At 33.5% G+C, this 13609-nt stretch overlaps 1 protein-coding gene and 1 non-coding gene across 2 annotated transcripts; one reads left to right on the top strand and one right to left on the bottom strand.

Moving 5' to 3' along the window:
• Positions 1–3480: 3480 nt before the first annotated feature.
• Positions 3481–7145, top strand: LOC104115196 (GDSL esterase/lipase At4g10955). Its single transcript, XM_009625777.4, has 2 exons — positions 3481–3766; positions 5923–7145. Exons 1-2 carry the CDS (start codon positions 3609–3611, stop codon positions 6899–6901), a joined length of 1137 nt encoding a protein of 378 aa, XP_009624072.1. The 5' UTR covers positions 3481–3608; the 3' UTR covers positions 6902–7145.
• A 305-nt stretch (positions 7146–7450) lies between these two features.
• Positions 7451–7523, bottom strand: TRNAR-ACG (transfer RNA arginine (anticodon ACG)). The gene has a single exon. It is a non-coding gene; the product is annotated as a tRNA-Arg (tRNA).
• Positions 7524–13609: the final 6086 nt, after the last annotated feature.

The following is a 13609-nucleotide window of genomic DNA, read 5'->3' as shown; positions in this document are numbered from 1 at the left end:
TAGTAGAAATTGTATGCCTCCAATTATATCTAAACCATTGGTTATGAGAACAAAATTGCCAAAATAAAATTTGGTATTTGATGTATTATTTAATATACAACAGCACTTGTAAGCATCTAGCCAAGTTATGATAAGTTCTCCCTATCACAATCGGTTCAGGGTCAGGAACCAAATAATTTTCATCTAGAAATATGAATGTGCTATATGATTAAATTGTTCCATCACAGTGCACAAAAATAGATCCCCAAATAAGGTTAGGGATATGTGTTGGTGATCCCAACAATAGAGGAAGAAAATGGGCAGCTGAAAAAGTAATGCATGTAATGAATTATTATGAGTACATCGAGATCCTCGTACGAGAAAATGTGAACTTGAAGTTCAAGTGATAATTCATTTGCAAAATATTGCCGGGCGTATTTGCTGACCCAAAGCTAAATGTCATATTTAGCTGCTAATGCTCCAAATAAAATAAAGTCCATAATGAATAGAGTCCATGGCATGCATAAAGCATAATAGACTAATCGGTTCCAAAGATAAAACTCCTTGAAGAAGGAGAGGAGCAAATGTTCAAGATGGTCATAATAAGGAGGCAAGTGCTCTAGAAGAAGCACCACGACATAACACTTCATAAGACCTCATGGGAGAGGCTCAGGTACCTGAAAATAATAAGATAAAGAGATCTCAATAAGTTATGTCTTTATTGAATAATAGTAGAACCGATATAAAATGATCGTCGACGATATTGTTAATATAATGTAGCGCTCAATATTATTAATATTGACGAGGATCTTGAGCTCAAATCTGTCATGAAATTTGGACAGATAAATAATTGGCCAAATGAAAAATACGCAATGAAAATTGATTTCACATGAAAAATATGAAGTTGGACGGATAGTCCCAACACCTGAAAGTATAAAGCCAGTTGAGGTATAAATGTGTTCTTGTGCGGAAAAAAAAAAGAAAAGGTCAAGTCGATAGACATAAAGACGACTTGTGTCACAAGAAGATTTGCAAATATCCTGGCATTGATTATATAGAGACATGTTCTCCTGTGGTGGATATCGCCATTTCAGGTTTTAATCTGGCAATACAAGAAAAACGTGATATGCGTATAATGAAAATCATTGAAGGATTTAAATTGTTCTGAAGCATATTAAGGTTTCCAAGTAATTTATTAAATAAAGCTTCAAAAATTCTTATACGGATTGAAACAATTAGGGCACATGTGGTATAATCGCCTGAGTGAGTACTTGTTGAAAGAATGGTACAAGAATAATTCAATTTGTCCTTGTATCTTTATAAAAAGATCTGGATCTAAATTTGTTATAATCACCGAGTATGTTGATGATTTAAATATCATTGGAACTCCTAGGGAGCTTCCTAAAGCAGTAGAGCTTCCTAAAGTAGTAGACTATCTAAAGAAAGAATTTGTAATGAAATCTTGGAAAGATAAAATTTTGTCTTGGTCTACAAATTTAGTATATAAAAGATGGAATTTTTGTCCATCAATCAACATACACTAAAATAATTTTAAAGCAATTTTATATGGATAAAGCACATCCATTCCGACCTCATAAAAATAATAAAGAGCTTCTTGGTCCCGACGTACCATATCTTAGTGCAGTTAGTGCACTAATATATTTTTCTAACATTACAAGGTCTGACATAACTTTTTCAGTTAATGTCTTAACAAGATATAGCTCTGCTCCTACAAGGAGATATTGGAATGGAATCAAACATATATTGTGGTATCTAAAAGGGACTATCGGTATGGGATTATTTTATGAAAATGATTGCAGTCTCGATCTTGTTGGTTATGCCGATGCTGCGTATTTATATGACCCACAAAAAGTTCGATCTCAAACAGGCTATGTGTTTACATATGGAAGCACTGTCATATCTTGGAGATCGACTAGGCAATCAATCGTGACTACTTCATCTAATCATGATGAGATAATTGCTATTCATGAAGCAAGTCGAGAATGTGTATGGTTGAGGTCTATAATACACCTTATTCGAAACAAATATGGTTTGAAGTGTGACAAACCACCCACAATTTTGTATGAAGACAATGCAGCATGCATATCCCAGTTGAAGGGAGAATTCATAAAATGGCATAGGACAAAGCACATTTTACCAAAGTTATTTTTTATACATGATCTTCAAAAGAATGGTGATATCAATGTGCAACTATATCCGTTCAGGTGATAATATGGCTGATTTGTTCACCAAATCTCTACCGACGTCAACCTTCAAGAAACTAGTGTACAAGATTGGGATGTGAAGGCTCAAAGATGTGAATTGATGCTCTCATCAGGGGGAGTTAATACGCGTTGTACTCTTTTTTCCTTACAAGGTTTTGTCCCACTGGGTTTTCCTTGCAAGGTTTTTAACGAGGCAACCAAAAGGCGTATTTCTAAATTTGTGTACTCTTTTTCCCTCACTAGGATTTTTTTTTCCCATAGGATTTTTTTTTTTCTAATAAGGTTTTAACGAGGTACATTATCTATGGACATCCAAGGGGGAGTGTTATAAGAAAAATCAAATTATGGTGGATGTCTACTCTTCCTCCATGATCATCTCAAATGCTTAATGACATATTCAATGACATATTTCTATGCTTAATGATATATTCAATGACATATTTTTCTTTACTTTTCATGCCTATATAAAGGCGTTGTAATAGATAGGAAAATACACACAATTGAAGAAGAAAATCTCTTCCTTCTCTCTATCTCCATTTCTTGTTCATGTTTTACTAAATTGCTTTTATTTCATAATAACATGTCTTGTTCATGCTTTACTAAATTGCTTTTATTTTATAACACAAAGAGAGTTGTAATGATAGAGGGTCAATATAATGCCACAATATCATAAGGGGTCTTTTAGGTAAGAATACAGTTATCTTAGGATTGAAATTCCATACTCTGTTTATTATGGACCAAATAATAAGTACCAAAATTTTGATATAAAATTTATTTCAACATCAATATTCATAAGACCATAATTAACCATTGAATAAATATAATCCCAAATTTATATCAGGATTAATTCAATCCCGATAACAAAACAACCCCTAACAGTTAAGAAATCATAAATTTTAATTTTTAGTATCACAAGTTTCAATCTCATAAGTAACAAGTTGCCCAATTACTTTTCCCTTGCCCGTTGACTATGTGAAAAAAAAAAAGGAGAGAGGTAGATCTCACAAATTGCCAAAAGTAACCTCCATAACAAGATAGGTTTTGTTGCGTGCACCTGGATAAAGTTAAGGGCTTTCTTGTCAATTACTCATCAGGGGTGACGGGCTGTTGAAAAAGGTAGCAAATCCAGGTAGGAAAAGAAATATGACCGTTAGAGACACCAACATTTTCGAAATAAACGATTTACTCATAGATTATTAAAATCCAACAACTTGAATTCCCTCATTAATTCCTTCGAATCCAATACCATGAAAAAGCCTTGACAACACCCCAGAAAAGGCAACCATTCCCCCACTCCTGTCTCTATCTCTTCCTCTGAAGTTCCCCTTTTTTTTCTCTGTTGGGGTCGCACATGTTCAGGTGATTAACAAGAATAAGAAGAGAAGTGAGGTAGGGTTTGCATATATGGCCAAAATTAGTGCAGAGGAGATGAGAAATGAAGCGGGAACTGAAGGAGAAATAGTGAAGGAGAGTGCCACTGAGTCTCATCCCTATGCATTCCATGTATCTGGACCTCGCAATGTTTCTTCTCCTAATTGGAGAGACCTTATTAATTCCAGTTGGTTAGTTTTCTAATACTCCTATTCTTATTTTCCTCTTTCTAAAATTGGATACCTTTTTTAGCTTTGATTTGATTCATTGAGTGGTTTATACGAAGCTGATTGTTAATTTGAGTGCCTTGAATTATGGTTCTTTTTTTTCATCTTTTTTTTTTTTGTTGGATATGTCGGTCCTGATTATCTGACTAGAAATGCTATGCTGGTGATGTGTTCTTTATCAGTTGGTAATGGTATAATTTATTTTTCACAATATCCGTTAGTGTAGTGGTAGTTCCTTGGGTTCTAGATCCTCTTTCTATATATTATTGAAGGGCATTTGCAATCCAAAAAATTGTTGTGGAGAAGACAAGCATAAAAAAATGAGCAAGATGTGATGAAGTTGAATTTGTTGATGTCGTTTGGATGTATCAAGAAAACGTTGAGAACATTAAAGGATCTAATTGTAAATATATTTATCTTTTCGGGACTGACTTTTGTTAGAAACTGATTAGAAATGGCAAATCTATATACATCAGAACTGGATTAAAGGAGTCAAGCAATGAGGTAAAAGTTTCCTCAGAAGAAGTCCTTTCACTTTGATTTTCGCCCCTTGCTGCTTCCTGTCTTTCTGGATTTTGCGCTCCTCACAATTAGCTCAGAACTTTTCACACAATTCTCCACTTATTTTCCAAAATGTTTTCTCCAACATACAGCCGAAATTCACTTCTCATCACTAATATACTAGGTTTGAATTGAGCATTAGGCTTTAGTCATGCCATTCAGCATGAAAAATAAGTTCCGTTTAGCTATTTTTGGTAAACCCTATAGTTATATTTATCTATGTTATAGCCATGGGCTGAACAAGTTATTAGAGATTATCAATTTAGAGTTGCACAATATTGATTATAGGTCATCACCAGCATAATTTTAGTTTTAGACATTTGCCCATCCCACATTGACAGGGTATATTCCCTCCCTGTGGTGTTCTAATGGTTATGGGAAGTGCTTTATGTGAGTAGAAACACGGCAAATTAATTACAGTATTGAAGAATTTGATCGCCTGTCTGCTTCGCTTATACCACTGGATGTCTTTCTGTTTTGTTCTTTCTTTTTAATTCTTTTCCACTTTTTGGATGGTGTTGGTAAGGAAATATTTAAGGCTTTTGCAATTTGATTTGAAGTGATAATTAATTGAAAGTTTAAGTAGCCATTCTAATAAAAAGAAGGAGAATCTTCTTTTCGAATAAAGGCCAGAGTCACATAAGCTTCCTACGAATATCCTATCACCAGGCACTAGAAGAGATTTGCCTTCTCTGAATTCATATTAATAAGTGTTTTCCCAACTACTCTCTTTAGCCTAAGGCCATGGAAGTTGACTTTGAATATGATCTCTTTCTGCTATTTATGTTTTTCGATAAGAATCTCTTTCATGCTAATTATTTTATATACAATCAAACTTCTCTATAACAGCATTCCTATATAACAACACTTCTCTATAAAAGCCAAGCTTTTTCGGAACCATTTTTTATGTTATGTTATAATATATATTCTCTATAACAGCACTTCGCTATAACATCCAAAAATATTCGGAACAAACAAGGTTGTTATAGAGAGGTTTGACTGTAATTGAATTCAATAATGTGAAGAACAAGTCCATTTGCTAGTAAAGGTTCTTCTGGTCTTGGGGATAACATAACTTCAATTCCATTCTGGATGTTAAAAGCACTGGCATTATCTTACTGAATCCCTAAAAGTTAAAGGTTCTTGGAAATTTTTATTTGTTTCATGCAATTTTTAAGATCACTATTTTCTTCTTTATTAGTAATATTTGTACTTTCTGGGAAATGGCTACAAGGCTTACAGCGCGATCTTAGTGTAGGCTTTTTCTCTCTTTCAATTATTTATCGTGTATGCTAATTGCACGTGTAATTAACTATTTACTTAATGTCTAGCTCTGGAGCCAAATCCATTACTAGTCTAAATAATCCGGAACTAGTCTTTTTTATGAACTTGTAAGTGGTCTTCCTGCATGATAAAGTTCTTATCATCCTCTTTCTTCTATCCGTGAATATGCAACTATTGCGATGGTTTACTAGATCTCATAATGCTTCTCTGTTCACTTTTCTGTGGAAATATTAGACTTTTTTACTCTGACACCAATCAGTAATTCACTTGGACAGGAAGGATACTAACTACAGAAGAACAGTAATGGCCTGCTTTATCCAAGCAGTTTACCTTATTGAGCTTGACAGACAAGAAAATAGGACAGAACAAAATGCACTTGCTCCAAAATGGTGGATACCCTTCAAGTACAAGTTGGTTGAGACCCTAAAAGATGAAAGAGATGGATCCATATTTGGTGCAATATTGGAGTGGGATCGATCTGCAGCTTTGGCTGATTTTGTACTTATCAGACCCAGTGGTGCACCTAGAGCTGTTTTGGCCTTAAGGGGAACACTTCTGAAAAGCCCAACAATGAGAAGGGATATCGAGGATGATCTACGATTCTTAGCCTGGGAAAGTCTGAAAGGATCTGTGAGATTTAATGGAGCCCTGAAGGCGTTAAAAGCACTTGCCAACAAGTATGGAAGCAATAATGTATGTATTGCTGGTCATTCCCTTGGAGCTGGTTTTGCTCTTCAAGTGGGAAAATCATTAGCCAAAGAAGGAATATATGTAGAGGCACATTTGTTCAATCCTCCTTCAGTTTCACTTGCTATGAGTTTTAGAAACATTGGAGAAAAAGCTGGCTTTGCCTGGAAAAGGCTCAAAGCAATGCTTCCGTCAAAGTCTGATTCTCAGATCAGCTACGAGGAAGGCGCAACGACATCTATTCAGGTAGGCCTAAAGCAATGGGTGCCACACTTGTATATTAACAACAGTGACTACATATGCTGCTCTTATACTGATCCAGACGGAGCGCAAAACGACCAAGCTGCTGACAAGGAGAATGCAAAACCAACAATTGGCCAAGCAGCAGCTAAACTTTTCTTGTCATCGAAAGGCAAGCAGAAGTTTCTTGAGGCGCATGGATTGGAACAATGGTGGTCGGATAACTTGGAACTACAAATGGCTATTAGTAACAGCAAGCTTATTAGCCAGCAGCTGAAATCCTTGTACACTTTGCCAGCTTCTCAACTAACGCCAGGCAAGCGATGACAGATGAAAGTGGCTTCGCTCCCTTTGCTAAATAACTCATTTTCAATGCCAATAGTTGTTCATATGTCATCATGTTGGTATTCATTTCAAGTGTTCTCACAATTTTTATTTTTATTTTTTTTGTTGAGAAAGAAGTGTTCTTGCGATTTTCTTTCCCCTCTTGTATTGAACAATATATTATAGCTTTGAAAATGCTCTGAAGGTGGAGCCAAATAATCTCAAATGTGGAACCCATATTTTCTTATTTGTATATTCGTATGGTTTACCAAACATTTAACCCAAAATACAGTCCAAACATAGCAATGTGATCTTGCAGATTCACTTATCAGAAAGAAGGGTAATGATTCTCTTGTTTTTTCCGAATAATTGTGTTGGTTTACCAAACATTACCCAGATACAGCCCAGACATAACAATAGGGATCTTGCCATGACCACTTGTCAGAAAGAGGGGTGAATATTAAGGGAAAAGGAAAGAAGAAAATGAACAATTAACACAAATAACCGTCTATTGTAAAGAAATTAAAAATTAAAGAAAAAAAGGAGGTAGATCGACTCTGCTGGGGATCGAACCCAGAATCTCTGGTTTCGTAGACCAGCGCCTTATCCATTGGGCCACAGAGTCTTGTTGTTTAGCAATTGAGAAACATATGTATAACATGTCAATTAGCTTATTTTATGATTAAATAATTAAGAACTAGAGCTGTCAAGATGGGCGTGGCCGGGCTAGCCAGCGTAGCCCATGTGGGCTTTAGCAATTGCTGGGCTGGGCTAACCCACCATTTTGATGGACTTTATAATGGTTAGTCCACCCCAGCCCTATGTGGGCTGTAGGCCCCCATTGGCCGGCCCATTATTTTTTTAAATATAGTTTTATATTTTTTTCTTTAAATTCTAACCTAAAAAAAGATAAATATTTAAAAGTTAAAAAAATCTTATTGAACAAATTTCACAAAACTTAATAACTTTTTATATTGTTCCAATATATCACAATAAACACTAAAAAAGTAAAAGACAAGACTATATTTCATTCACTAAAAATCAAAACTCAAAACAAACTATTCAAGAGAACGTCCATGACGCTTATGGAATATCCACCACATCATTTTCATCAAACATATTTGAATTCGCTTGTGAGAACATTTTCACTTTCATCTACATCTACAATTCATATGCAATATTAATTAGTTAAATATTAAGAATAATTAAATTTTAAAAACTAATTAACGTTTTAAGACGTTGATCTTTTAATATGATGAGCTTAATAAACTTTAAGTTGGGATACTCTTCTTGTTATTTTTAGTGTCATATATTTTTTATATTTTAAAGACATTTTTATTAGGTCCACGGGCCGGCCTAGCCCAAACTCAGTCAAGCCTCACGGGCCACTGGCCGGTCTTAAAAGCCTTATTTCTAAATGGGCTCCAAAAATTCTAGCTCAACCCTGCTAAATCACGGGCTGAGATGGGCTGGCCCAACGGGCCAAGCCCATATTGACGGCTCTATTAAGAACACATAACTCATTTGTTTGCACTTAATGGAGGTCTGAATCTTAATTATTCAGATCTTAATCATTAAGTGTGTTTGTTTTTTTACTTCACAACCACTTAATGGGTTTGAATAGGTCCGTATGATTAAGATATATAACAGAGAATTAATTTCATTAAGATATTATCATCTATATTCATTATTAACTGTTGTCACCGCCTACCATTATCAACTATACCACCATGCCGCCACAACCACCACCACACTACCATCTTCATCAATCATAGCCGCCACCATTATCGACTATCACCACCCACCATCTCCACCACTGCCGCCACCAGCATTCTCAACCAGAATCAACACTCATTTACCTCAACTACCACAACTAACTACCACATTACCTTCAACAACCACAGCCGTCACTGCCCATCATTATAACCTCACCACTCACCACCACCTTCCTCAAGCACAACTACCACCACCACCTGCCATTATTAACTATCACCACTCACCACCACCATCCTCAATCATAATCGCCACCATTATCAATCACCACTAGCTACTACCGTGAACCACCACCATCAACCAAAACTACCACCAACCACCGCCTCTAGTCGGCATTCACTTGTTAGCCATCACCACTAACAACTATCATATTTTAAAAAACTAGATATTTTATGGATAGAATAAGAGATTAATTAGTATTTTATTTGAATTTTATGTTTATTAATTTTTAAATAAAGATAAATCTTATACATTCAGATGTTAAAAATCAAACAGTCTTAATTATTTAGTATTCAGATCTTAATATACATCTTAATATTCAGTTGTGTATTTAGATTCAGATGGCTTAATCTTAATACATATCTTGATATTCAGATGTATATTCAAATTCAGACGTCTTAATCTTAAAAAAAAATGAGGCCTGAGTCTCCCGTCGGTTTGAGATAGTTGTACTTTCTTTTTGAGTTCGTTCCATCTTCCAAAGTAACTTTAATACACTATATCATAAAAAGTTATGTAGGCCTTTCTTTTTACTCTTCCTAGCACTAAATTCTCTCTAGCTAGTTACTCCTCCGATCCACAATACGTGACCATTTTATCTTTTTATTTTGGTTCAAAATAAGTGTTCATTTACATAATCAAGAAGGAATTAATTTTATTTTTTCAAAATTTATCCTGATTTACATATTCTAATTTGTCAAGATAATAATTAATTAAGGTTAATTTAGTTAATATATTTTTTTTCTCTAGGAGTTCGTATTTCCTTAATGGGTGTGCCAAAGGTAAAACGGTCACTTATTATGGACCGGAGGAAGTAGTAATATTCTAGAACACAAAACTCAACATATTACTCCACATGTTCCTCTAATAAATACTCACGCTTCAAACTTTTTTCAGAAAAAATTGTGACAAATAAAACTTGAACCATTATAATGGTAGTGAGGGAATAAATTTATTTGTTTTTAATTTGAATTATTTCTCCAAACACCTAATCTGTCCAATCTTTAGTATATAATAAGTTTTCAGCCAATTAAGATATATGCTACTTTCTTCACTATCAAAATTCTCATATTGATTTTTAATTTTATAAAGAAAAGACTCTCCATCTCATAATCAATAGATGAATGGTAATACTTTAATTTCTAACTTTAAAAGGTTAAAATGGGTAATTACAATTTACTCAAACAAAAATGAAGGCGGCATCGTATTCGACATTAATGTCATATTTGGGCAAGATTATTGGAGAAAACTGCATATATAATTCCATGGAAAAGAAAACTTAAGATTGCTAATTGCTTTGATATGGCCTCAAGAAAGAGCAACGTCTCATGCAACATTATTTACACTGTTTCATACGAGCGTATAAATGGCTCTCTCTTATTGCAAATCTTGTGATATATATGATATTCATATAAAATGAACATCGCCGAGCAAGAATCCCATACTTTTCAGAAATTGTTTAAAGTTAATTAAAACCTCCATTAGACCACACACTCCATTATATCCTAGAGGAGAACGAGAAAGAGAAAGAGGATTGAAGAAGAAGAGGAAGGAGGAGAAAAAAGGTTGATACATTGATGATGTATATAATTTAAATTCACAAGGAATAAGAACTATCTGTAAAACTTGAATTACACATAAAAGAGATCCGACTTGAAACACTAGAATATAACTTCTCTGTCCTAATGTGACAAAACCAACGTCATAAAACTACCATACAGAGTTTGGAATGTATCAAAATAGACATTTCTAATTAAGAACTTGCAGCTGAAACTTTATATATAGACATTCATATGTATGAACAAAACCTATGTACATACGTACAATATTCACGGCATAATAATAATAAATCCAACGATTGCCTCTTCTACATACAAGAAATGTACATCGACTAATACTGATCACTCCACACTCACTAATTATTAAATTAACAATCTACATCTCTCTCTACATCGAGATCTAGACAGAGAAAAAGCCAAAAAAAGAGATATGAAAGTATAACATATATATGCACAACCATTTACAGTACTTTCTATATATAGCTAGATATGAACAACACGTACGTAGTCTAGATAATCATGCAGACGCGGGACTTATTAGCTAATTAAGTCTCACAAAAGACTGGATAAATCATAACCATAATCATCAACAGAAACCTGTTCTTGAATAAACGGAACGTGTCCTTCATACTGTTGATGATAGCTAGTATATGAATCCATCTCCAATAGCCATGTCTCTATATTCCTATATTCTTCAGAAAAATCCATTTGATTTTGGCTTCCCATATTGGAATATTTATTACTATCCAACAAACTGAAAGATGGTTCTTGGAAAGAAGCTTCAAATGTATTAAAGGATGATGGTATACTTCCTTCTGATGAATCTATGGATAATTCCTGGCTATATTCTTGATATTGGTGATCAATGAATTGCAACCGTTGATCATGATCATGATGATGATCAGGAGGTGATGGGGATGAGATCATAGGACTTGATGATCCATTGCCAGTGAGTTGTTGGACAAGATTCTTGAAGTTTGAAGAGTTTGTGATATAAACTTTGGGTTTCAAGAATTTGATCAAACTGTTGAGTTGTTTCTTATTGTCATGAATAATATGGTAATTGTTATTCTTGGATATCTTCTGTGATTTTGAAGCTTGACCAGCTGTGATTTTCTTCCCCATATTTTCTTGCTTAGAGAACTAGGAAAAGTCTTAGAATTCACCGAAGCTTTTCTCTTGCTTTCTTAGCTCCTATCGAGGAAGTATTAATAATATATGTGAAGGATTTTGAGGATGATATATATGACGTGGTTTGAGTCGGGACTTTGGAGAAGGAGATTTTAAAAGATGCTGAAAATGATGTTTATTAATTCTGCACTAAAGTGTGAAAATTGGATCGGAGTTCATTATTCTATCTTTTCCTTTTATTTTTGTCCAAATCAACTTGTATTTACATCAACTATTCTATTCGATATCTATACCTTCAATAAATATTAGATAACTCTAAAACATGAATCATAATTCTCATTGACTCTTTAATTACTTCCGCGGTGCTAGTTATCTAATATTATACCCTTCGGCAGAGCTACAACTAACAAAGAGTGATTAGTATATTAACACCCTTCGCTCAAAAATTATATATACAACGATAACATCATACGTCGTAAAAGTAATGCGTACACAGATCTTACCCCTATTTTGTAAAGGTAAAGATGTAATTTTCGATTGACTTTGACATTCGGCTCAAGAAAAGCATTTCAAAGCAGATTTGAAAAACAAAACAGGCAGTGAAGAAGCAACGCAAAAAAAATATGGGAAGCAAAATAATAAGACACTGTTTGCACGAAAAACTACTGGTACGAAAGGAAAAGCAGATAACGAGCAAAAGAATTATATATATATATATATATATATATATATATATATATAGATATATATAATCATATATATATAATTTATCAAATTTTAAACACTTTCAATAAAAATTCTTGGATTTGCAATTGATTAATTATACGATGTTGGTCATCTAAGGCCTAAAACAAAGCCTTAATAAGAGGTCTTAATATATATATATTATTTAATGAATATCGTTTTCTAAAAAAGTAGATAAGTGAGGATGTGGAATTTAAAAAAATGAGAACTTAGTTTTATAAAGTACAGAAAATTAAATGAATTTAACGTTGATTGCATCACAACTGAAATGGGAGAACCCAGAAAACATACTTCCTCCGTCCCAACTTAAGTGACTCCTTTTTTTAGTAAGTCCCTTTCTATATTTGGTAACAATTCAACTTTAGATTTTTCTTTTTACCATTAATGAGATGATTTCTAGCCCACAAATTTCTATGATTTATTTAAGATTACAAGTTTCAAAAGCCTTCCTTTATTTCATAAAATTCACGTCCAGTCAAATACTTTCATATAAATTGGGACGGAGAGAGTATAATTTATGTAAGGAAAATAAATAATAAGTTAGATTATTAGATATAGTTACGTGACCAACTAATGAATAGAGAAATATAATTAAATAAAAAGGTAAAATAAGATTGACATAAAACTATTTTAGTTATATTAATTAGAGGAAGAAATCGAGTTATTAAAAATTAATATGACAATAAAAAAATAAATTTATCAATAATAAGAAATAATTATATAAATATTATACTACTATATATAGAAAAATAGCAATTTTGGGCCCTTAAATTTTTTGGGCGTAAAGCAACTGCTTCACTTGCTTTAGGTTCTGGACGCCCCTGACCTCAAGTTGTAGACTTATCGACAATATACCAAGAATTGTAATTACATGGATTGGTGTGTATTGTTAGGCAGTTAAATGTAAACGTTAGTCAATTTCTATAGGATTGACAGGAAATTGTATTGGCGAAATGAATGAATAAAATAAAATGTATGTATCAGGCAGAAGAACAGTAAAGGCACGCAACAACTATTCAGCTACTTTGTCTTATTATACTTCTACAATTACATCCAAAGTTAGAGAAAACAAAATGTACTAAATTTGGTTCATATTTATGGTTGTAAAATAATTAAAGTCAATCTTGTTTCTGATATATGAAATATTTCACCTACAAAGATCAACCTTCTATCTTTTTATTAATGTATAAAATTTGAGTAGTTTCTAATTTTTTTTAACGTACTCAAACTGTTATTTTATTGTTGGAGAAAACGTTCCTTAGAAATTATGATTCATATCTTGCAA

Source organism: Nicotiana tomentosiformis, chromosome 7 (genome assembly GCF_000390325.3).
Source record: "Nicotiana tomentosiformis chromosome 7, ASM39032v3, whole genome shotgun sequence".
NCBI classification, from domain to species: Eukaryota; Viridiplantae; Streptophyta; class Magnoliopsida; order Solanales; family Solanaceae; genus Nicotiana; species Nicotiana tomentosiformis.
Note: the sequence above shows the minus strand (reverse complement) of the source record. Positions and strands in the feature narration are given on the sequence as shown.

What these genes read in the sequence shown, in the direction of transcription:
- LOC104115196 (XM_009625777.4), top strand. Translation starts at nt 3,609, where the DNA reads ATGGCCAAAATTAGTGCAGAGGAGATGAGAAATGAAGCGGGAACTGAA. An exon ending in GACCTTATTAATTCCAGTTG is followed by an intron (nt 3,767 to 5,922) that starts GTTAGTTTTCTA and finishes TCACTTGGACAG; the next exon opens with GAAGGATACTAACTACAGAA.